General features: G+C 43.3%; 1 protein-coding gene across 2 annotated transcripts in view; it reads right to left on the reverse strand.

The window, feature by feature from the left end:
* Window positions 1–26,305, reverse strand: part of aqr (aquarius intron-binding spliceosomal factor) — a 79,310-nt gene that overhangs the window by 38,991 nt on the left and 14,014 nt on the right. For both annotated transcript variants that reach the window (XM_080783741.1, XM_080783740.1), the window contains exons 14-25: window positions 25,174–25,277; window positions 21,048–21,150; window positions 18,274–18,394; window positions 17,734–17,875; window positions 17,352–17,530; window positions 15,061–15,228; window positions 10,164–10,333; window positions 7,376–7,617; window positions 6,991–7,137; window positions 6,277–6,346; window positions 2,485–2,595; window positions 1,486–1,595 (exon numbers count right to left, since the gene is read on the reverse strand). In XM_080783741.1, the coding sequence (XP_080639867.1) occupies window positions 1,486–1,595; window positions 2,485–2,595; window positions 6,277–6,346; window positions 6,991–7,137; window positions 7,376–7,617; window positions 10,164–10,333; window positions 15,061–15,228; window positions 17,352–17,530; window positions 17,734–17,875; window positions 18,274–18,394; window positions 21,048–21,150; window positions 25,174–25,277 (1,667 nt within the window). The remainder of the gene's footprint in view (window positions 1–1,485; window positions 1,596–2,484; window positions 2,596–6,276; window positions 6,347–6,990; window positions 7,138–7,375; window positions 7,618–10,163; window positions 10,334–15,060; window positions 15,229–17,351; window positions 17,531–17,733; window positions 17,876–18,273; window positions 18,395–21,047; window positions 21,151–25,173; window positions 25,278–26,305) is intronic.

Consider the following 26,305-nt stretch of genomic DNA (forward strand, 5'->3'; position numbering starts at 1 on the left):
CGCAAATTGGTATACACAGCATCTCTATAGTCATGTGATCAAAATGGATCTGTCTCATTTTTCATATTAAAACTAAAACAAAAGTACATCGCATGGATGCACCTGGGACGTATCCTCAGTGATGTATCCCAAGGTCGGGGGTTTCGGGTCTTCCAACATCATACCCCTCACTCAGGTGGCCCAGCCGGGGTGATCAAGTCCCGACTTACATCCCAGTAGCTACCATCGATCAGTCCCATTAGGGAAAAACCAGGGCCACACAATCCGTTCCTCTGGAACTACTCTGCAAGGCACTTCATTCAGGAGTCCACCTGGCCCATGGTGGTACCACAGGCTCCGCTTGCGACTTGAATGGCCCTCCTAAAGGCCTCATTGTGGGTTTGTTGGGCTTCTTCTCACGGAAGACACAGGCTGGGGTGCCAACCCATACTGCTCCCGGATGCCATTCCAGCTGCCACCCGTCTCTCCGGTGGTCACCAGACTATTCCTGGTTGTCACGTAGTCTATTGAGTAGTCTATGAGTTACTATAAATAGAATACATCGCATGGATGCACCTGGGACGTATCCTCAGTGATGTATCCCAAGGAAAACCAGGGCCACACAATCCTTACATCCTGATTGGACAAGATTAGCTTCCAAAGTTTGCAGAAGTTTGAAGTTTTGAACAAAAAGTGTGCAATTGCTGTGACACGTTGCACACATACTTTGCACACACATTCCCAGTAGGCCAAGGAAGAAATGCCACCCTTTTTTCAAATCAGCCTCATGGTGGCGCTATAACAGGCCGATTTGCATTTTTACCTATAGCTGGACCAATTGGCATGAAACTTTGTACACAAAGAAAAAACCTCCATCATTTTTCACATTGGTCTTTTATAGCGTCACCAGCGCTATCCAGACCCGATAAGAACATATCAAAAATACAATATTCATGAATTTTCCTGGTTTTCTATGACCAAATTTCAGATTCAGATTAATCTCTCAAATAGTCCAGTAAAATTGGGCTAAGGGCTGCTCTTGCTCACTCAGGCCAATGTTGAGAGGGTACCGTAATTCAGGCAGGAATGGGGGGTGACTGCAGGCTCTGCAGGGAGAGATACACTGGGAGGGCTGCGATGCCTAATGAAGCTAAACCAGACATATGGACCATCGTAGGGGTATCGAGTGGCCCCTGTCACTGTGTTGGCTCAGAACAATTATGTGCAGGGCAGCTGGATTGCTTTTATGTACAGTATGTGTGTGGTCAGCCTTTGGTGCAACCGACTTTGTAGTGCAGATGCGAAGAGTGTAAATCTGTAACCGTGTAATGTATATTCACAGTGAATGAAACCCTTATGCATGCACACAATGATGTATGCGCTTTAGTTGAAAGTTCACACATTTCCCCCCTACATTTCCATGTTTGTTCACGAGCATGTGTGTGCAATGAATGCACGTGTGCGTGCGTGTGTACAACACATCCATCTGTTCCCTGCTGTCCTCACCTGCTGAAGTCTTTCTCCGTCTCCAGTGCCTCCTCTCCGTGTCCCAGACGCAGGAGGTGGCGTTCGTCAATGTCCAGAGCCATGATCTTCTCAAATAGCTGGTTCAGAGCCTGGTGGAATACAAACAGCGTGAAGAAGGGCTCAGGCACATCATTTGTTGTATTTTATATCATGTTCTATTTTGAGGGTCTCCTATATACAGCTTTTGTCCCCACACGTCTCAAGATTTGCCTTTGAAAATGAAAGGGGAATTCAGGTCAAAATTCCGCTAAATATGACTAAATATGACTTGATTAAACATCAAAAAATTAAACGTCCATTGACATTGAAGGGAAAATTTACGTCATATGTAAACGAGCAAATCAGCTAACCAATCACAGGCAACAGGCATTCTGATTGGCCAGTACGAGATGCTGATCCATGATGATGTATAATAAGAGCACCCCTCACTTCACGCAGGCGTGATTTATTTACCTCTATACCTCTTTTTCCTTGTGGAACAGTTTTGCCACTGTTAGAACGCAGTAGAGAAGTATTGTGAGTGAATGGGTGGTTAGCATCCTTTGAGGCATGATTGTATCCTTGTACACATTCCATGAGAATAAGGCTTTCAGTAATTACATTCAACCATATATTCTCCCCTTCAGCGGTGGATTCGTCGGGCAGGCTGCCATCAGTGCAAAATAGCAGCAGATTACTTTATGATTAAATACTGAGAGCAGAACACAGGGGTCACAGGGGACCTTGGATGTACATATTTCCTCCATAATTCGGACATGGCTTTTTCACCTGATTAATGGGCACCTCTGGGGCAGAGAGGAATTCTCAATAGAAAGCTTCACTGTTTTTCACTGGCCTAATGAGAAACTTTGAACAGATGAGTGGGTGTGGTTTATGTGTGTGTGTGTGTGTGTGTGTGTGTGTGTGTGTGTGTGTGTGTGTGTGTGTGTGTGTGTGTGTGTGTGTGTGTGTGTGCACATTAATTTAACAATACTTTACCTGGTTTGAGTGTGTGACGATGAGGGTCCTCTGCTCAGGGAAATTGTGATAGAGGTTGGAGATGATCTGGACAGCAACATCTGTCTTTCCTGTTCCTGGCGGTCCCACAACCTTGAGAGATAGGACAGAGAGAGCAGAGAATCACAGTTAGCAGTTAAGTCACGTTGAAAAAAATGCCCTTGAATCAGGGATAGCTTTGCAGTTGTGACAGTGAGGTCCATGTGCCTGTCAGAATGGGCTAGCCCAGCTCCCTGTTGCTAGTGCCACATGGGCAGTGGTGGAAAGTATCTAAGTACATTTACTTAAGTACTGTACTTGAGTCAAAATGTTAGTACTTTTACTTCTATTCCACTACATCGCAGAGGCAACTATTGTACTTTTACTACACTACAATTATTTCAAAGATTTTGATTATTATTGCAAAACACAAGAGCTCTACTGTATTTATATACTTTTCTGCCATTTGTAAATAGCCGATCTACAAGCTCACAATGCGTAAGGGCAGCACGATTATTCGACATAGCGATTTTTTTATTTGGACGATGTCAAAAAAGTGAAAATCGACAAATAGTTTTTCACTTTAACTAGGGAATTTACGGTAAATTCATCTCACACTCGCCCGCGGGCGGCTACCTTAGTAACTTCCTCCTCCCTCTTCCTACCGTGCAGGGACAAAACCTGAAAGAAAGGAGCATTAACATGTCTACCACGGGGAGCGATAGGAACGAGGATTTTGTTGCTAAAAAAGGCAAGACAAAGTCTGTTGTCTGGAAAAGGTTCGGCTTCTTCCCCGGTGTAAAAGTTGTAAAACGTCGGTGCCTGTGAGAGACACGAGGCAACACGAGTAACTTGTTCCAGCACCTGGAAGATAAACACAAGCCTAGTGCCGAATGGGAAGGCCTCATTCACATTATAAGACGCACACAAGAGACACTTGTCTTCTTCGTGTCCTGTGTCTTCTGTCCCCCCCCCCATGCAACAAGGTTGTGTCATCAAACCACGTGACTCCTATTGGAAATGCATTGCGAGCTGTGCAACACACAGAAGACACAGGACACAAGGGTCTCTTGCGTGTGTCGTAGGTGTGAATGAGGCCGAAGAGTGCAAAGCATTGCGGGCTGCTGCTGCACAACAGAAGCTTATCAACACCTACCAACCTCCCAACCTACTGTCCCTTAACACTGTTTATTTTGTATTGAGGAGCCATGTTTCTCTCACTGTCTGTGTACGTCGCCTCGGCTAAGTGAACTCTTACTTATGCTTCGCCGTATGACATGTTGCATGCTAAAAATAGCTGATCTGAAAGCTCACAACGCATCGCCTCCGCAGCACGTTATGAGCTTGTAGAAAAAGAAAAGTTACAGTATTGTACAAAATTGAGTATTTTTCCACCACTGCTAGTGCCACATGGATAACCCTCGTGCAGCAGAATGCCAGATCAGCCACACAACACGGAATGCCAGATCAGCCACACAACACAGGAGGCAAGGACACAGAACCAGGCAGAACCAAGGACGACGGTAGCTTCCGAGCACACCTTTTGTGTGTTTTGTTATCGGAATACCACCACCCCCGCAGCACACGGGTCGGGTACACAAATTATTCTAATTCACTTCAAAAGATAAATATTCATGAAGCATTTTAGGCCTAGCCAGTGTCATCTCAGGTGAGCATTTGCCTCTAAAATTAGTGACCACAATATAACCTTGCTCCAGTTTACAGAATTACACACAAGAACCTCTGTGGTTTCGCTAATGCTAAATAGCAGATCTACAAGCTCACCACTCGTCACGAATGCAGCTCGTTGTGAGCTTGTAGATTCCATGCCTTTACCAATCCGCGGGATTGTGAGGCTAGTGCCAGTGAAATGCGAGCCACATCCGCCCGACCCGGAAATGATAGCTACATATCTGTAGTCTAGCCTAACTCTATGCTGTGTGTCAAGTGCCAACGCACAGACGATTAATTTCCTTAGTGCGAGCTCGGATTAATGTTTTATAAGCTCCCAAACATGGTACTTTATCCCATTCTGAGCAGAAAAAAACACTATTAAACAACAAGTTTGTGCTTGTTTTATAGCTGCAGTTGAAGCAAGCTCAACTTAGATTGTAGTGCTGCAGATTTTGTAGCGGCTAAAATTATCGGATGCCGCTTGCTTTGTATCTTTATGTCACTGGTTTCTATTGAAAATGAATAGTAGCCTGTAGCTTTGCATCTGCCAGTGTTAAGTTATTGACTGTCAGTCAGATTGGCTTGAGTGGCTGAAAATCCTATGTATTCCAGCAGTTAGCAGGGGAGATGTGTGTACTGTCATACCAGCCACCACTCACCCAGCATCAACATCATCACACTGCTGGATAGAAACAATGTGTGACTTATGGAGCAAATTGTTGTTCAATATGGTGTCACTCTGTAAATGCTACAATTAACTTCATCTTGCTGTTTGACATCCACACAGTCTACAACTCATGGATTTAATACAAGACATTAAAGGGACATTTCACCGCTGGAAGAAACTGCAGTAACTCAATGTTAATAGTATTTGTAGTAGATAACAGTAGCACAATTTTAAATTTGCACCCTATGGCCAAAAAAGAATGAAGTATGTGTTTGACTAGGGTTTGTCTGGATTGCTGAATTACTACAATGCCCATAATGCTTTGCTTTAGTGATCCTTGTGGAGAGGGGGGGGCTGCATGGAGGTGTGACTTTGTAGTCCAGGAAGGAAGTGAGACCAAAGGGAGGGAAAAAGAAAAAAATTATATAATTTTCATTGATATCAAACGATTAGTTGGCCTCTCCTTCTGCACCATACTCCTTGCTCTTTGCGCATGCGTGTTTGTCGTTCACTTCCCTGTATACGGCTCAGAAAGAATGCCTCGTATAAGCTCTCCGTGGTTTTGACCAGATGGATATACTAAGCTCTAATTTCTGACTTCAACATGCCTCTCGTTCAAAATATGAACACGAGGGATTATTCAGCGACTTTATCGTAATGATAGCGAGGTAAGCAAGCAAAAATATTTCTCCCGGTTTTTGTCCGGAACGGAAGGGGGGGCTTACAGAGTAAAAGCGGCCATATCTGCGCGGCACCCCGAGCTGTTATTTTGAAAGAAATCCTGGCGCTGATTGTGTTAAATATCTGTATGTGCATTGTGCATATTACTGGAGGATAGATATGATGACGTGACTTATAGAGTAGAGTTTTAACATCTGCTCTGAATTAATGTGACATAAGGTGTATTTACATTTTCAATGTGATATACAGTATCATCGATTAGACAGGATCTTTAATGAACAAATACTGTATAGACATACAAGAAATGTACAAAAACATACTAACTGAATTTTCTCTTTCTCAATAAATATTCCAGCAGATGTAGTGCAACATTTATGACACAGTTTTTGTTGAGAAGTGCAAATGTAATTTAAACGACACAGCTTTATGTTTATTAAAGGATCCCCATTAGAGACACACGAATGAGCCTCTAGTCATCTTGGGGTCTTGTTTTGCTATAATGAACTCAAACATGAATGAAACATGAGAGAATAAACTTCACGTCAATTTCGATGCCAATTATCTGTGAGGTTCATCCTGTAGCCGAGATTTACACTAAACACTTGACTGGTTGAAGTGAGATCAAAGTCAAAAATAAAAATTGTGAAAACTTTTTTTTTCTCTCTTTTTAAATTCCATAAAATGTTCGGGACTGAATTCCATGTCTTTTCCCAGATGCTTCATGATAGCAAATATTTGACAATGTTAGACACGTTTTCACTAGGTTTTCTTACCATGGTTAGTCCTGGTTGCATGCCAGCTCGAATGGCTTCAATCTGAGTAGGAGTGAACTGGATGGTGTTCCTGTAAGACATGCAGCAAAGATTTACATTTACTGTTCCCATGACATTACTATACATCTGATGTTTTTTATGGAGATGTAGCCATGAGAGTTACATAATGTGCGTTTATTATCGATGCTTCATACCACAAGCTTTGCTATGATGTTCTCTAAGCCTTCATGAAAGCAAGTTCAGTCAGGGCCTTCCCCAAAGGACTTTTTACCCCCAAGATTTTAACATCAAAGTACAAACAGAATATCATGGATGCTAATTTTCAGAAAAGAGAGCAATTATTTTGTGGTCATTATCTTCACCCGGGAGATCATGTCTTCAACCTGGTCTGTGTGTGCATGTCTATCCGCAGCTAATCTCGCAAACAACTACACTGATCAGCGTCACACAGCAAGCCAAGGAACCAAATTCTTGAATATATTTCAAATCTGTTCACAACAACCAGGTCTGCTCAAATTTGACATCACGATATGCACATCCAAACATTGTGAAGGCAATGGCATCTTCCCATCTTCCCAGAACGCCTGGTGACATGAGCATAATTGTGAATTATGTTTATTAAGAGCCTTCAGCAAACCCCTGCTAGGAGAACAATATTACGTTTACATATGATCTTTTAAAAAAAAGACCCTGGAACTTGACTTTGGCCCTTACCGTTTGGGCTGGTTGTAAGGGTATGGCCCACGGTTTGGGGTGACATGGGGCTCCACAATTAAACATTTGTCGTCCTGTTTTTCTTCTTCCTCATCAGCCTTCCTCTTTTTCCCTTTGTCAGTTTGGTTCTGGATGGGGAATGTAATTCTGGAACCAAAAGCCCAAGGTTGATGGTTAAATAAGGTTTGGGCGCAAGAAAAGAAGAAAACGGCATAGGTAAATTGTGATTAATTAGAGAGGATAGCGAGGTAATGCAATTGCTAGCAACAGTTAGAAAAATAAACAATGCACAATAAACAAAACACTCAATGCTCCTTCATTCATCATTGAACCTTAATAATAAACCTGAGCTCTGCAATCACATTAAACCTTTGTTGACCCTCACCGGAAAGGCGGTACTTGCAGTTCGCTATTCTGCTCGGTGACCTTGACGGTGTAGCCAGGGAAACAGGAGCGCAAGTGGTCGAGGGTGAGGAAGGTGTCGTTGAAGTCCAGAGTGGAGATCTGATTGGGCATTTTGGAGTAGTGGGCACTGCCTGGGTCACCGTAGCCGAGGATGATGTCGTGAAGCCAATCTGGGACGACACACTCCGTGTTCATCAGGTTTCTGATGGTCTCGAGCACTGCCTGATTTACAGGCAGACAACAAATGGGGACAGATAAAAAAATAAAATACAACATATTTTGAAAAACATATGTAGATCAGCTAGTTTTGCTGAGAGACACCGGCACGCAACCAAGTTTAAATCAGGCATTAGACTTTCACCATTTGAATTGTTTGGTTACATTGGAATTTCAGGTTACAAAACTACTAGTCTCTCAAGACAGACTGTTGACTCACGTCAACTGGGGTCGCTGTTTTTCCAGATTGCAAAACTACAGACTTTCTGGGGGTAGAAAAAAAAAGACTGGATCAGACTGCAATAGCTCTACAGTTTGACTAATGGGGGAATGGGAAGTGTGTGCATCTGTCAATTATATTTTAATGAGCTGCCAACTGTCAAATTCTTAATAGGGAACCTCGTCGGAATTTGATCTCTCATCACAGATGAGGGGAGGAGAAGAATCGTTCTGGATCTGCTATGAGATACAGTTGAGTTTCTTCTTCAAAACAGAAAGAAGCCCTCGTTTCATTTCAAAAACATCTGCCAATCTGGTGGATTTTAAATGACAAATGGAAAATATATTGGCATTTTGAGCTTCACAAACTTAAACTCCAGTTGATATTGAAAATGGAGCACAACATCCTAACATTAAAACTCCAGTCTATCTGTCCGCATCCATTTTTCTCTGCACTGCAGTGAGTTGACCAATCATCTGAAATTTCACACGGGCATTTGAGCATTGCTCAATGCATATTTGGCAAATTGGCATATGCACGGAGTGAAGGCACATTTTCTGCCACGGGGTGTGGGATCTGATCGGTCAAGGTCCCATAATCCGGCCAGACAGTGGGACCAGGCTTCAGGCTACATTACACATACTCAATGCCAGAAAGAAAGCGGGCTCAATGGTGCCAAGATATGGCACCATACTTTGATACTTTGATTTAAAAGCATGGCAAGCAGCAGACCTAGTATGTGCCTGCTGTTGTATATGTAGTCAATAAAGCACAGAAGTGGCCATGTTCCCATAGCTCAGATGGACGGTGGGTCAAAACATGGCTGGCTTTATGGTTGGAGTGTACACCCACACAATGCCAGAGAGAGAAATATGGCTCAATTGTGCAAAGTTGTAATAGCAGTTGCAATCCCAATTCTGCACATATTTGGTGTGCGTGCATCCCTGGATATGGACTAGTTAGACAAATAGCCTATATGAAAGTAAAATAAAACAAAGCCAATGCATTTAGCCTTTTCATGGCTTGTAAAAAACAAAACAAAAAAAACAACCCATGATGGCATGTGGATTAGCAGTTCTTGAAACAAGGATATAGGACGGGGATTTCCTTTTGTCTTATCATGCTCTGCCATCAGGCTCCTGCAAGGCTGCAAGCTGATCCCACTGTATGTAGTATAACTGACGGGCTTGTTGCCAGGGATGGATTCTTGGAGGGAGAGAGAGTAGAGAGGGGAGAGCATTGCAAGGTCACCCAGGGAGGAGTCTGTTTGGGGGGACTGGTGGGAGGGGTGTGGGGGCTTGATCCGGTGGTAATCCCACCAATGCCCTGCCCTGAGCCCTCCAGCTCAAAGACCCAATACATGTGATTGATCACCCAGGGGAGATGCTGGGAGGGCAAGAGCTCATGGCCTGGAGGGGAGGAAGAAGAAGCAGGCAAATATCTAAGTGCTGCTACTTAGATATTTTCCCATCTATCCCGATCCCGCTTGTGTATACTAATGTGTGTGTGCTGGCAACGGTAAACACAAAAGAGGAAGACAGATGTTTGACAGGGTAGTCTATGACTATGAGGACAACCAATTTTACAGTCTTATCCCAATATCATGATCCATCTGTGTTTCAGCATCTTGGAAAGATGCCATGTGTTTATTGGTGTCTAACGATGGGTGACAGAATGAGCTTCAAGTTGACCTGGGCAATGCCAGCCACTTTGGAAGCAGTGTCTGTCGGTCTGTCTGTCTGTGCAGTTAGAAATTAGGGATGTCTCGACCACATATTTTTTCAATTGATTTTGAATCTGCCGATACCAATTTTTCCCCAATCCAATATTTATATTTTTATACATACACCATCACAATAGTACAATATCCAAAATCAAAATATGATACGGGTATCATATTGATACTAGGGATCAATTCCCATTCCAATTCCGACAATTTGAAAATGACATGATCGTTCCCGATTTGCGATCACGTGATCAGATCGGGACAATCCTATTAGCAATGACAAGATATCTTTAATCTCTCTGCAGATATTTAACACCTATACAATCTAAGATCCTCATATTAAACAGCCCATACCTTGAAGTTATTCTCCTTGGGTTTGAGTTAAACAGCCCATACCTTGAAGTTATTCTCCTTGGGTTTGAGTTAAACAGCCCATACCTTGAAGTTATTCTCCTTGGGTTTGAGTTAAACAGCCCATACCTTGAAGTTATTCTCCTTGGGTTTGAGTTAAACAGCCCATACCTTGAAGTTATTCTCCTTGGGTTTGAGTTAAACAGCCCATACCTTGAAGTTATTCTCCTTGGGTTTGAGTTAAACAGCCCATACCTTGAAGTTATTCTCCTTGGGTTTGCGCCTCATGATAATGTTGAAGGTCTCATAGGGATCCTCTGTTCTGCTCTGGATGCTGCTGGTCATGTCCTGCTGGTACTGGTTTGGATCCAGCCACATACGGTATGTTCTGGCATCTCCTCGCAGCTTAGGTTTAGGATCGGGTCCTGGGCAATGGTGGGCACAGACATTGAGACAATTTAGGTATTTTACAATTTAAGCATTTAGCAGATGTTCTTAATCCAAAGCGATTTAAAGTAAGCAGGGTAAACACGAGGTAATACATCAAATGCATACGAATAGTAATCTAGGATCATGATTCATGGTTAAACCAAGAACATATCATTTGGTGGGTTAGGGTTAGTACTGTATGTGTACAAGATGGGTGCTTCAGAAAACCAGCATTTACTTTACTGTTGAGACCAATTTCTTTATTTGTATCTCCATTAGCTTCCTTTAAAGTAGCAAAGCTCTTCCTGGGGTCCACAAAATGGTGGTTCAAGTACCATTTGAGAAGAAATGTTTTGATCAGATATCATTTGACATGAAAAGTACATACTAGCAAAAGTAATGTGGAAGGGGACAAGAGACTAATGTACCATTAGGTGCCAGCATATATACAATGGGATGTGTCGGTTTCAGACTTATTATTTATTTGTCGCTCTCTGTGTGAATGTGCACTGTGCAAAAGTATGTGGAGTGAAATCAGTGAATTGTCTGCCAAATAATTTGCTACAAGTGAGTAGGTGCTAATGCACTACGTGAGCAATGCCATACCTTCGTCATAAATAACATAACATAGAGCATGTGCTACAGTGCTATGTGCCATGCAACTTGAGCCAGCTGCCAAATGTGGGGCACATATGTTGGTTTAACCTCAGTCTAAGAGTCAAGGGACTTGCATAATTCTCAAGCAGACAAGGCTATTTCTTGAATATGTAGCTAATGAGCTAGATTGGATCAATGTGCAATCTGTCAGTATCTTATATAACCACTGCTAATGTACATACTTTTTTGACTATGACACAAACATGCAGACATATGGCCCATTCCAGAATTTTTGGTATTTTTCACTTACCAAGACAAATTAATTTATTTTATTTAAAAAAATAAAAATGTGTATTGAGTGAGTGGCTAATAATACTAATCCTATACTAGAAAATACTGTTCCTGAAGAAACAGTGTGGGCTCGAGTAGTTCATTACTCGATCTCACATGACATCCCTCCGTCTTCCCATTGGTTGACCCGCACCACGTCAGAGCCCAGCAGGACAACGGTCCCGGGAATAATAATACTATTCGACAGGGCTCCTATTAGGTAACATATGCTACCAAATGTCTTAAAAGGCGTAGTGAAACGGAAATGGTGGACATTTTATTTTGAAGTTTCAGACGGTTTCAAGTTGAAACACCGCTTTGACATTTCTGAACCAATCAGGCAATGGGATGGTAGCCAGGGACGGTAGCACTAGCTATGCTATGCAGGACAGCATGGAGTGTGTTTGTTTACAAGTCAGATGTTCGGCCAGCTGTACCAGTTTACTGTTATGTGGCTTATTTCTACCCTATAATGTTTTCAGATACATATTTTAGCGTGATGATAAGTTGAAACAGAGTAATACACGTTCTGGATGTTATCTTGAATGGGAATAAAAACTGAGGATTTCTGTAATCAGTAGCAGCTTTGCTGAACGGATGCGCATATATGGGGAATTAAACGGGTGAGCTTCATTTTTATTGGCTTTTATCAATGTGGGCCTCGACACATCACGCAGTACGTTTTCGTTTTCAGGAAGTAATAAAAATTCGATTTTTATGGACTTTTGATATAAAAATACACATAAATTAGAATTTGCACATTTTTTTGGCATCCATTGTTGGATATGCCCATATGATGACCACGGATATGGTCTAAAAGTGTGAAAAGGGTATTTTTCATTTCACTACACCATTAACCCATTCTGACCGGGCACCCATTTTGGTGTTGGCATCATGTTATGCTTTAGCTATTGAAAAATAGCAGATCTACAAGCTCATAGCGCGCCACCGAGTGGCGCGATACGAGCTTGTAGGTCTGCTATTTTTGAAAAATTCGAAGAACGACTGACATTTTTAGAATCTGATCTCAGGTCAGAATGGGTTAATCAGACCAGTGTGTGTCCAGCGGAAACCTGGTATGAATCTGATCTCAGGTCAGAATGGGTTAAGGTGCGAGTCAAAATTGAACGAGTGCTACTTGTAGGAGGATGAAGCACAGGCGGCTATGTTAGACCTCTTAAACGGCGACCATCTCCAGATAAAACGGCAAAGTCCCGTTGCGTTCAAATTTTTTAATTACCCTTTACACGAGAATGCACATTTTATGAAAACGCTATAATGTCGCTAGGTGGCGGTTTTAGGCTGCCAAATAGACCAGTCACACACGTACAAGAAGAAGAAACAGGTAGCTCCCCCTTCACGCAACCCTATCTGGGTTTTGAATGACGCTTCCAGAACACAACGTGGTTGTGGATGTCGCTCGCTGCCTGCTTTCTACTAACGCATCGAGGTGACACACAGGCTGACGGGCAGCACAGAGCATGCAGGCAGAGCTCGCCATGGGATGGTAATATATTTTATAATACATTAGGCTACATAAACTGTGCTGTCACCTATCACAAGGCAACGATGTACTCATTGTGCTGTGATAGAAGTTGGAACAATCCATACCTCGACATGAAAACAGGAAATAATCATAGCAATGCTTTGTTTTTGGTAACTAATCTACAACACGTTGCATCAACGACACATTGTGGACTTTTAAATCGTCTCGCGTTAACACACGGCACTGTCGTACGATTAAGTAAAGATTGAGGGAGACTTCTCCTGCCTTCTGCCCCTGACTGACGGTTCTGTGATCTCGCGAGACCAGCCATCGCTACTCGAGCCCACAACAATTACAATTTGCTAAAGTCACTTTGCAAACCTTACCTGGAATGGCCCTAAGGCCTTCTATATAAGGGAGACAGACAGACAGACACAGAAAGGGACAGAGACAGGTTCCTTGAAAACAGACTAACACCTCAAAAACCAGAACTGCAATGTTAAATATCCATTTATTTCCCCCACAAAGCCAAACCAGCTCGCCTTGCTAAAAACAGCTTATCCTTCAGTTCTCCGGCTGGGCACTGCCTCACCTCAGCAGTAATAGGCCTTACATTCTGATGCCCCTCAGGCAGGAACAGGCGTTGCAATGCCCGACAGCCTAGCAGAGAGCTTTTGGCTTACTCCCATAGGGTGCTAGAGGGTGATGCTTTCACAGACATATAAATGGAATTCCTTCATGGTAGCGCAGGGAATGGGATAGTGAAACTCAATCCTGTTGGCCTCTGATGTTTGAATGTTTTTGTTACTCTGCGTGTGTATCATAAAATCCCCCGGATGATGATAGTTCAGGATTGGAAGCTACACCCAATACAACAGGGGGTAAAGTTGTTGTTGTTGTCGAACAGCTGAACCTAGGTTTGGTTGACTACATCAAGACAGGCAGGCCTGGTTTCAATGCAAGAAGCTGTGAATTATTGAAATTTACAATTTAAGGAACATTTGATTTGACGTCTTTTAGTTGACGGTGATATGAGTCACGTGATTTCCTACCAGGCATAGTTTCCAACACTAGCCACACATAATAAATTCAATGTCAAATTCAAAGTCTATGATGGGAAATGGCTAATATTGTTCATTATAATGAACTACCATGTTCACACATGATTTTCAGTAATCAATAGTACCAATTATAAAATGGTATCCAAAACGAGTTTGTCAGTTCGAACTACTAACTAAAAACTGGTTATTTGAGTATTAAAGGCGAGATGTCGCACTAATTGGAGAGCACCTCCTGGCATGATCAAAGCAGCATTTATTTATTATACACTTATACACCAGACAATTCACTTGCTGGATCAAGGTCACCACCAGGCCAAGTCAGCAGGGTACCACCCCCCGTTGTGCAAGATATGAGACTGCTGTGGCCCAGCGTGTCTTCAAGATAAGCTTTTTTCAAATACCAGTCCCACTAATGTTTGGGCAATTTGGTTTGTTTAATGGCCTGCGATCATTTGATTTATATGATATTAAATGCATTAAAGATGCTGTCTTTACAGTGCTTGCTATATTTTGTGTGAATATCATACTGTGAAGCCTGTATCGGGACACAAATTGCATCAGGGTGCACCATCTCATGCCGATGATCTTCTATGTATATTTTGCAGGAAAAGTACATTATGCGGCCTTAAAGATCGGGAGGCCCCTGGAGGCTTGAGGCCCATTTAAATTGAAACATATATAAGGCTGCCACTGGGTGCACCATAGGAATGCGGGCGATGCAGCTGTGGTCTTCAATCCAATAAAGGAAGCAGAGAGCAAAGACAGGAAGCTCTCAGGTGTTGCTGCTGACCTCAGGTTAATGGAATGCTAATGTAGACAGGTCGGGTCACGCTGTGACTGTCACCATGACAACCCTGCACTGACCTGCTCCATTGTGCTTGATGGGAGGGGGAATGTCACCGGTGTGTAACTGTTAAGAAAGTGGTGCGTGATTCAGCGTGTGTGGGTTTGTGTATATGTGCATATTGATGATTGTGAGTGTGCACTGTGCTCATGTGTCAATGTGGTTATAGACGGTTATGTCCGTGCAAACAAAATAGTGCATATATGTGGGTATGGCCATGTCAGTGTGTTTAGCTTTGTATATATACAAATGTGTACAGAGCTATGCACTGGCCTCAATGTGGTTATAACGGGGTGTGTGTGTTTGATTGGTATACATGTGTGTATGAGTGTGCATGTGCGTTTTAGATCTGTTCATGTGTGTGTGTGTGTGTGTGTGTGTGTGTGTGTGTGTGCGAGAACCTACCCTCCTCAATAACACGTCCCTTGTCATCCAGCATGCCCTGCACCTCACAGCCCCTCACGTACACCAGGCCAGTCTGTTCCACGAAGGGCTGCCGCCGGTCGAAGCGTGTGCCATAGGGCAGGCAGGGCCGCACCGTGATCAGAAAGCAAACATCATGTTTCCGCAGCCCTAGAGAAAGAAAGATGGGGGGTTAAGGGGGGGGGGGGGGGGGGGGAGAGAGAGAGAGAGAGAGCCGCGTCAGCACATGGCTTATCTTTAAAACATGAAGCTATATTATACAATGGGAAAAAAGCCAGGGAAGAGAATGAAATTATAGGGGTAAGAGAAAGCAAATTAGTTTTTAGTGCTTGGAAAAGTGAAGGAGGTAGAGCGTCGCAGTCCCGCCCCCTCGAGAGACCCGGAAAAGAAATCCCCGTTCATTTTCCTCATAGACTTTTAAGAAAGTATTTATTTAAAGACGTTTACACCACGGACAAAGCCAACTCTTGTTGTGACAAATCATGACAATAAACACGATGTTTTGCCCCCTGCACCCCCAGACACTACACAAGAACAATGTTGGTGTAACTAAGATACGTACTGGTAACTAAAATAAATAGATTTTATGCATAGCCATAGATCATCAACTAAAATACAACTTTCAAGTTTACGTAAATTTTGCTTTCATGCTTTTACACAGAAAAGATGCCAGAGCAGCTTTGTGTTTTGGCGATGTGAGTGGCTTTGGAGATGTAAATTACCTACAGCAGAGATAAGAATCTCAATGCAAAGAGCCTTAATTTGATTTATTGGCTAATTCATTTAGAACGATTTGGATAATATATTGAAAATATGTGCTGAATATCTGAAGCTTACAAAAAGGCATTTGGGACAACCCTAAGGCTGACAAGCTACAATAACATTATCTACCGTGCCTGTTCCTTGCATTCCGAGCGACAGGACAAAATGAGGAAATAAAACACAGAGGGTTGGACGGTTCCAAGAACGCCTGCACACAGACAAGGCTAGGCAGGGGTCAACAGGCCAAGGCCAGGGACGATTGGATAGAGTGCTCAGGGAAGAATTTATGGAGGACATAAACTGCTTACTTGATTGTTGTGCAACACTGCTGTTGTGATTCCCTGGCCCACAAGACAAATTTGCCTTGTGGGCATCCCGTCTGTTATAGGGTAAACTAGAAAAAGTGCCCTTCTGGCCACAGGTCTCCAACAGGAGGATAGGTGTGTGTATGTTTAGGAGTAATATGTTTTTGTGTGTGTGTGCGCGTGCGCGGGTGCACTATGGAGAGCATGTGTGAAGTTTGGATAAAATCTGAAGGAGTAATATTAGAAAATGTGTTTTACATATGACGGGCTCCTGGTGGTGCTATAAAGAGCAGGCAAAGGTTTTTCCTTGGCCTCTAAGGAGTGTGCATACCAAGTCTTACGTGCAGTTAGAGGTAAAAACACTAACCGGCCAGTTATAGCGCCACCATGAGGCCGAGTTGAAAATGTTCAAGTGGCATTTCTTCCTCTGCCTAGTGGGAATGTGCGTGCACAATTTCACGGAAATCACACAATGTGTTCATGATTTGTGGCATTTTGTTTGAAACTAAGCACTCCTGCAAACTTTGGAAGCCAATCTTAGCCAATACAGGATGGAGTCTGAAAAATCTGAAAGACCCGTTTCGTTGAATGGCTCTAGAGAGACTGTGTACCAATTTGTGTGATGTTTGAACAAAATCTGTAGGTGTACTGTCCAAAAAAGTGTTTTGCACAAACCGGCCTCCTGGTGGCACTATAAGAGGCCAATGTGAAAACCTTTGGGGCAGAGGTTCAGCTGCGGCATTCAGGGAGTGTGTGTGCAGAGTATGGCTGCGATCAAGCCAACGGTGCCGGAGATTAGCTGTCCACAGCACAGACTAAAGCTGCATTCACATGGAACCAGGCAAGTGGTAGACGGCAAACGGCAAAACCTGCTGGACGGAACGGCAAAAAGATTAAATATTTTAACATTGATGCCGTCTGCCGTTACCGTCGCCGGTTCTGGCTGCCGTGTCGTCCTGTTCCGTTTACCGCCCTGCTCCCATCCACTAAAATTAAGTCTGGTTGCTGTCTACCGCTTGCCTGAGTCCATGTGAATGCAGCATTATGGAGAGGTGCAAAACATAATATTGGCCTTGCCTTTTAGCCTGGTGGAGATAAGAGAGAGAGAGAGAGAGTGCGCGCTCGCTCGCGAATGTGTGACAGAGAGAGAGACAGACAGAGACAGTCAGTCGTGGTTGGAACCCCCTTCTGCAGAGACAGTCATACCTTCCCACTCATGTTTGATATGATCTCGTACGTTGAGGTTGACGGTGATATCAGCCCGGACACGGGCTGGCCAGTTCTCTCCTATGTTGGGTTTGGCTACCTCTACTATGGAGAAAGCGGTGATGGGCTGGGCCATCCTCGCCCAGCCCCCAAAAACAACGCCTCCATACTCTGACTGCCTGCCAGGGAGAAGTCAGACACACAACAGGCATTAAAAGTCAACATCAGACAGAACTAAGCTCAAAACAGAATGAAGTTGAACAAATTGTCTGAGAAATTAATTAAAAGAAAAAGGGGTTGAACCATGTTCAATTATTATTTTTAGAAAGTATTAATAGCATAATGGCATATTGTCAAATGTAAAGCAGAAGTGGTTGGTTACCATGGTTTCATACGCATAACCACATCCTCTATGTCCTGTCGGATCTCGTACGTAGACTCAAGACGAAACAGGTTGAAGTTCCTCAGCAGGTAGTCATGAAGTGTCAGGAACTGCAGGTTCAACTTAGGTAGGGCCAGGCAACCTGGAAAGCACCCACCAAAACACACACACGTCAGATTGGGTTCCCCACTCGAGTAATGCGATTATGAGGTGTTGCTTTGATTGTAAGGTGGTATCTTAGCAGGTGAAGGTGCCCCTGCCAGCTAAAGAGGATTCCATTGTGAGGAAGGATGCCAGATCAGTGCCAGATAAGTGCCCTTGGTATGTAGAGGATAAAACAACACGGTATGTGTGTGTGTGTGTGTGTGTGTGTGTGTGTGTGTGTGTGTGTGTGTGTGTGTGTGTGTGTGTGTGTGTGTGCGCGCGTGCGTGTGTGTGTGTGTGTGTATACTGTAAGCACGTAAGACTTATAGGGCACTGATTAGATATTAGATGTGCCGTGGTGCACGTACACATGCACACACAGAAACACATGCACACCTTCTCCAGAGTAGTACTCCGTCGGCACAATGTTCTCATCCCAGATAATCTTCTCCGTTGGATAAAGGGGCATTTGGTTAAGTTGCTCAATCTGAGAGATTCTCCGCTCATGACGAGACACCTGCGTGAGTGAGAAAGAGAAATATATTAAATTAAAACCGATACGTTTTAGCATGTGGCCTTTAAGCGTTAAGATTGCATACAGTCACACTTTTTTTTTACCGAATAGCCATTACCAAATCAACCAATAAATACATTTTAATGTGGAATTTAGCTTTGATCTTAAGTTACTACTGCACTAAATTCCATGGGCCGTAGGAGAAGTTGTACCAGAACTCCAAGTCCACCAGAGAGAGACAAGAACAAAAATGAGACTGGAACAGAACAAAGTGACAAAGAGAGAAACATAAAAATGTCCCTATCCGTCTTTCTGACTCAGTGTCTAGAATCGGTTAGTTTGTGTCAGCAGAGGATTTATTGCATTACATGCTAGGTTTTTGCACTATGCTGACTGATGACCACACCAGCACATGAAGTTTGTTTGCATATTCGTGTCCTGGAACACTACAGTGGAAGAGTTTAGGCGGATATTCCTGTGTTCTGCTCCAGGTGCTGTAGAACATCCTCTGCTCTCCACTTACAGGCTGCAATGCAAGGCTAATCCTGTTACAGCGCAGCCCTGCATGTCGGTGTCAATAAAATCACACCCGTGTGAAGTGAGGGGCGCTAATAGGGCGCTAATATATTATAGTCTAACTCATGTTGATTAGGTGATGTGAAACAAATGGTGCAAACACAAACATTAAACGCCATTAACTATAAAGGGACAGTATGACGTAAATTTTCCCTTCATTGTCAATGGCATTTACAAAACAAACATTGAACTAAAGACAAACATTAAACCTGTGTATTGGAGGGGCTAGCGCCCCTCAAAAACAGGGAGACTTGGATAGACATCTCTGTAGACTGATGAGAGCTGTTCCAAAGTTGCCATACCAGGTAGAGAGAGTTAAAACAGGGTATTTTAAGTGCATGGGACAGTACAGTTCATAGTATGACCTTCAAGTGATAGAAAAGTGTTGGTTAAACAATGGGCTCCCCTGCCTACCCAGCTTTTTTCCGTGTCCAACTAGATTAGTGAAAGCTGTTCAGAGGAATAGTGCGTTTGCTTGACTTCACATATGAGCAATGTCTAAATGAGGATCTGCCACTGGTGTGGTGTGTCCCGAGAGCACCCCCACAGGTATTTAGAGAGAGGGATAGAACACACTCATTTAAACTCAGTGCAACTCTGGTAAAAGAGCGCATTGTCCTTTCTGGGGAAGAAGAAGGGGTGAAAAAAAACATTCCTGTTCATAAATTATTCACCCAGTGAGGGAGAATGATATCTGCCGCAGAATACAGACTAGCTCATTGGCCCCATCAGGGGGTAAATCGTCTAAACTGGTCTAAATGACAGTAAAAGACCGGCTCATCATCCTTTAGCTTAATGATGGGTGTGGTCCCTGCAGTGTGTGACCTGCCTTGCTGCTGCATGGTGAGCTCTGACCACCGGCCAATCTCCTGAGCCCCGGCGGCAACTGGATGTTGTCGTCGTCGTCGTCGTCGTCCCCCCCCCCCCACCATATATGTAAGACCGATTTGGTTGTCGGGGGGCGCATAAACGAGTCCCGTGACGATGGCCACTGCGACAATCTAATCAACAAATTATGAAAAGGATCCTCTCCACGGCTTCTCAGCGGGGGCCTGGAGAGGGTCTGAGTGGGTAATTAAGAGTACCTGCAGGTCAGCCCACAAACTCCCACTATGATGAAGAGGCCTGTACACCATGTGTTTAAATGTGTATTGGGGACATTTACGGGACAAGGGCAAGTTCTTTGTCCTTTCTATTAATAACGCCCGACGCCCAAGTTTGTTCCAAAAGCGCAACAGTGAGACGTCATCAAAAATGGTCCTCCTCTGTTTAGCCGACGATAACGAAAATCTTAAAACGTTAATAACTCGCAATCTAAATCATCCCGTCTAATTACAAAAAAAACATCCTGTGTTAGACGGCGCTCCGCTGTCCATTCGCTAGTCGCGATAGATTTATTCTTACCTCCCGTTGTTGTCGATCGCCTTTGTGGCTATCGTTAGCTGCTACACACACATTCACAACAACATCCGTTCCGTCTGTAAAAGTGGTCCGTGTTTATAAATCGACTGGGTGCTATAATGTAATGGATTAAATAACCCCGGGCAATTAAAGTGTTAACTGGGCACAGGGAGGAACTCCTTATATGGTCAGAACACTCTATAGTAAGGAGGATTATCACAACAAAACAAAAACATATGTGATATGTGAAATCACTGATTATACTTTTAATGGCATATGCCATATAAAGTTGTTTAAGGAAAAACACATATTAAACCTGTATATAGGAGGGGCTAGCGCCCCTCAAAAATAAAATAAAAACAACGACCATGCTCACCCATCCTCACTCAGGATTGTATTTTTTTCCTCATAACAATTGCCCACATGAGGCAGTAATTGGATTAAAAGGGAAAATTCAAGAGGGGAGGGCGGTAAGGAAATGGCATTGCATGTATTCCAATTTCCAAGGTCAAATCTTTGTATTATTATTTTAAAATTAGAAACACTAAAGTTCTTGCTTAGTACTGCAGCAATTGTTCCTGCTCCTTGCACCTCATTCTCATGTCTCAAAGGGGTTGGAACAAACTATGCTGTCATGCCCTCATGAACACATCAGTGAGGAACAGCTACAATGACTTACCAGCAGCTCAAGAAGAACCTCCTTCTCATAGGTGGTGTCTTGCCCTTCAGCCAGTTCTGGTAAGAGGCAAAGATATGAGGCCACCCGGTGGAGTGTGTTGGGACTACAGGGGTGGAGATTCGAAGAGGGAAGATGAGAACAAAGAAAACAAGCATATAAAACAGTGTTAATGATCCTTGTCTTCTTTACATAATTTTGAATTCTTTTCTTTTTTTAAGGGGCGCTAGAAATTAAGTCAAAATTCCGCTAAATATTACGTACATTAAACATCAAAACATTAAACACCATTGACATTGAAGGGAAAATGTATGTCATATGTAAATGAGCAAATCAGCTAACCAGTCACAGGCAACAGGCATTCTGATTGGCCAGTATGAGATGATGCATCATGATGTATGATGATAAGAGCGCCCCTCACTTGTTCACACAGGTGTGATTTTCATATATTATATCGTCAGCGATTACAGGCAGACTGCCTCCAATTTCTTCTCTAAGGCAACATGTATTGATTGGTGAAATAAATGGGCATTGGTGTAGACATAATGTAATACTTAGCTCACAGGGGAAAAGATGTATCATTATATGAACTACTCTTTACAGGTGCAGAGATTTGAAGGTTTCTTCATGTATAAGCGACTCGAGTTTCTTTCAAATGGCAATTTCAACAGCACTGTATACACGAGGATGAAAAGGGGCCGTTACTCATTCCCTGTGCTCGTTAGCACTGCGGTGCAAAGCAGTTCGCTGGTTTGCTTCGACACTGCAGCCTGCTCTGTCAGCATGCGTGTCTTAAAGGGCCGGGGTGCATCGATGCGACGGGATTATGAAAATCAAAGCCCATCTCCATCTCTGAGAGCTGAGACACGACTCTCTGCATACAGATCTGTCTTAATCGAACTGACACACCGTGACACAGACATGGGGCCAGCACACAAGGAGGGACACAGTGACAGGGACTGGACAGCCACACGTGGCAATGACCTGTCGACGGTATCTACGTGTAGGGTGATGTGCATGTGCGCCCCCTCAGCCCCTGCCCCGTTTGTTTGAACATCTGGGTGACAGTTCTGCCATTGCTGCACTTTAGTCGCCCAGTCACTGGTCTGGTAGAGGAATATGTAGGGATACTTCCCTTAGTGACAAAACAACAACTCACTGCGAGTTATGGAAAGAGAGGAGACTGGATTAGGTCATGGCTGACAGCTTAGCCACAGGCATAGCTACTCTAAAAGGTAAGGGAGAGGGGGATGGTTGCCCTTAATATTACATTTATAATCAGTTTCCTCTTTAACCTGAGGACAATGATAATAACTGCTACCTGAACTGACCCTCATTCAGAGCTTATGGAAAACTTTCTCTTATGCAACATTAGATTTGTCTGTAAAACTCTGGAGCAAACATGTTTTTCTGCAGCCACACAGCCAATATTTGGACAATAATAGATACATTATTGGCAGCATTTCCTATTATCAAAATGTTTAATGAGGCACTATAGCATGATTTCCTTGTGTACTAGACGTTTTTAATAGTTCATAGTTCTAAGCCAAGGATAACCATAGGTTACAAACATAACCCCGGTTATTTGAGTATTACGAGTGAGATGTCTCGCTTACAGCCTTGCGGGGGAGTGCCCCCCAGTCGTGATCACAGAAGCATTTATTATACACTTCCAGCCAACTGGCTGGATCAAGGTCGCACAAGGCTACGTCAGCAGGGTACCACCACCCTTTGTGCTACATATGGGACTGCCGTAGACCGGGGCCTTATTCAAGAGAAGCATTTTCCTTCCTCGCTTATCATGCAAGGAGGGTGTTTTGGGGAGACAGGAGAGTGAGTATGGGAATATGGGTATGGGCATACTGCCCTATTGCCCAGAAACCTATCTCAGCCTATGGGATTAACCCCTTGTCTGGTTCTTTCTGGTTTTAACTTAAGCTTAACATACATTTGAATCATTCCAATACATGAGCCGTCACTGCACGGGACCACTCACAGTAGCAACAACCCAGCGACCTTGATCCAGTCAATGAATTGTCTGGAAGTGTATAATACATGCTTTTGTGATCACGCCATGGGGCGCTCTCACATAAGCGATTCATGAGTGAGTAATGTGGGGGGGAAAAGACAACATGATCCTTTTATGCCTTATAGCATGGCGCTTTTATGTTGTCTCAATGTTGCAATGTCTTAAGTTAACCCATTCTGACCGGGCACCCATTTTGGTGTTAGCATCATGTTATGCTTTACCTATTGAAAAATAGCAGACCTACAAGCTCATATCGCGCCACCGAGTGGCGCGATACGAGCTTGTAGGTCTGCTATTTTTGAAAAATTCGAAGAACGACTGACATTTTTAGAATCTGATCTCAGGTCAGAATGGGTTAATCAGACCTAGTGTGTGTCCAGTGGAAACCTCGTATGAATCTGATCTCAGGTCAGAATGGGTTAAGTTAACAATGTCCTTATGGTGGCACTACATGTCGCCTATTCTGGGCATGCTATAATGAAGGAACACTCTGCAAAAAACAGCAGATCTACAAGCTCAGAACGCAATGTGAGGCATTGTGTGCTTGTAGAATATGCCATTTTGGGCAAAGAGATTTGTGGATTGGGCCCAGGATAGAGCCCTGGGGGACGCAGTCAGCAAAGTAAATATGGTTTAAAGGACGGAGCAGTTAAAACATATTTGGAAGCATCCGTCAATTGCGGCGCATAGTAATTGCCTGTATTTTATTTATTTTATTTTAGACATTTCTTCTTGTCAAACTTTGGGGGTTAGCATTATTTCTGTTTTTAAGCCGGGGAGGAAAGCATCTTTTAATGTTGTGTTTACAAACTGCAACTGACAAATCCTACTCATTATACCTTTAAGTGAACCGATACATGTAAGAGTGTGTTTACGTACGTGGACAGGTTATGCAATAATGCTGTCTCTGTGAGTTTAGGACGACTGAGAGCATAAATTCGACATGGTTGTGGGTGACTGGGAGCTTAGCTGGGGGGTAGCGCAGCTGGAATGAACAGGCATTAGTATGAGTTGCTTGTATGAGAGGTGCCTTGTTAAATCTGATTGGCATATTTGGAGTGTCCCCAACTCCCCAACCCCAGAGCTGCTCTGGTGACAGTTGTGAAATGGCAAACAATGCAGAGCCTGCTATATTCATAATGCTAATACTGGGAGGAAGCGTGCAATTTCTGGAAATACACGAAAAGAGCTCAGGCAAGTCTCTACCTGATTCAGCTCAACCCGGCTCATATCCCTGTGCTCGACTCTCAGGAACTTAATGTGGGTTTTAAGCATCTATAATCCGGCACAGAAGTAAAGGGAAGAAATGGAAGTGGGGAATGCACAGACACAATTTGTGTCGCTTAATGCTTAGTCAGTTACCATTCTTTCTCATTTAATGCTGACTTGCGTCAGAGAAGCTATGATCAGGGAGGGCATAACAAACTCAGAAAAGGGCCATCTGTCATTCAGACAGATGGCGAGGGTGCAATTAGCATGGTACCTGTATTTAAATGTTGGAGGCAGTTTTCCAACCTTGTGGTGGCAGTCACGTGCCAAATGTGAAAATAGGAAAAACCTAGCCCTTTCCTTGCTCCCTTTTGTGCGCGCACACACACACACACACACTAAAAACAGTTATTCACAGGCCAGTCCATCAAAGCAAGGGGGCTTTTTGGCTCTCCAGCAGGCTAATATGAACTGACAAACACAGCTGTTCAAAGAGTTTATTCTCAAGCCACTGCAAATCGATTAAATTAATGAGGCGCGTCTTTCTCTCTGGCTTGTACCAGCTGCCTGTTCAAGGACTTCCTGGCTGCCAGTTAGCAGGAGAGAGACAGCAACAAGACATGGGGGCACGATATTGATAAACAAAAAGAAAATGCTGAATACTGACTTTGCAGTATGAATTACAATACATGTGGACACAGTGTTTTTATGAAATTTTTGAGTGCTTAGTGCTAGAAGTGAGACATGTAATATTTTGCCTAGTCATTTTCACTGGAGCCAACACCTGCATGTCTATCTAAAACAACAGATTTATGTTCTGATGCAACACAATGCCAATATTGATGTGTAAACCACCATATCCATCACGTGCATTTCAGCTGAAAGTCTTACCTGAGATGACCAAAATGTTTGGTCAGGGACTCTCGTGTGTCTACTGCTGCAACGTTGGACAGGGCAAAGTCCTCCAACTCTGGGAAATGGGCGAAGGCTGCCCTCTGGAATACAGACCACATAACACTCAGATATTTTACCTATGGACCTATCACAAACACATGTAGTCATATTAAACCAGTAGTTAACTATTTAGCCATTAACAATTGGAAAATACTGTACATAAAAATCACTCGTGTGAAGCAGGGGGGCAGTGAAGCCAATAGTGTCTGAAGCCAGTAGGAAATCCTGACTTTCCCTAAAGTTCATATAATGGCCTATTGTGGCACTGTCATTGGGCCCAAAAAACCCCACCTCCATAGAGGTCCATGTATTTGGGCCCAACTTCACCTAGACTGTATTACCTTAATAAACATGGTCATGAATACTTTCTGCTTCCAGTCACTAGTTTAAAGTCTCATTTCTCATGTCATAATTTTATTTTTGGACAATTATGGTACCATTTATTTAAAAAATGACCATAAAGTCGAGTATGTTCTGAGGGGCGTGGCTACCTTTACAGTCTATGATCGGGAACCACCCCCCCCCCCCCGCTTGAGTCAAAATAAAAACCAACGAAGAAGAAGGGGGGAAGTCCCGCCTCGTTGTCTGGGCCAGCCAATGGCCAGCTGGGCCCAAACGGATCTAGAAAGATGGCGATTTACAATTCAAGGACTGACTGGCTTCATCTTACGTCCATATCAGACCCGGAGAACGCTTTGTCCATATTTTTTTACAGTCTATGGTGTGAAGTGAGGGGCGCTCTTATCATCATACATCATCATGGCGTAAAATAGACACCGTCTATTTGTCTAACAAATTTATAATCTGAGTTGGAATGAAGTGTGATGTTACAGCAGTTAGTGATAATACACTTCTTGTAGGGATGTGCTGAATGATTAATTTCACTGACGTTTAAATAATATTTTTGTTTATTTGTACAAAAAGTAGGTAAAATGAATTATGCACGCATATTATAATTTTGACCCCTTTTTCTCCTGGCTCACCAGTCACCAGCCAGTAAGAAGCCCCCACCTGAAGAATGTAGTAATACGTTCTACTCCTACACAAATATCCTCCTCTCCGCCCGGCT

The sequence above is a fragment of the Protomyctophum bolini genome, assembly GCF_963924005.1.
Source record: "Protomyctophum bolini genome assembly, chromosome: 15".
Classification (NCBI taxonomy): Eukaryota; Metazoa; Chordata; class Actinopteri; order Myctophiformes; family Myctophidae; genus Protomyctophum; species Protomyctophum bolini.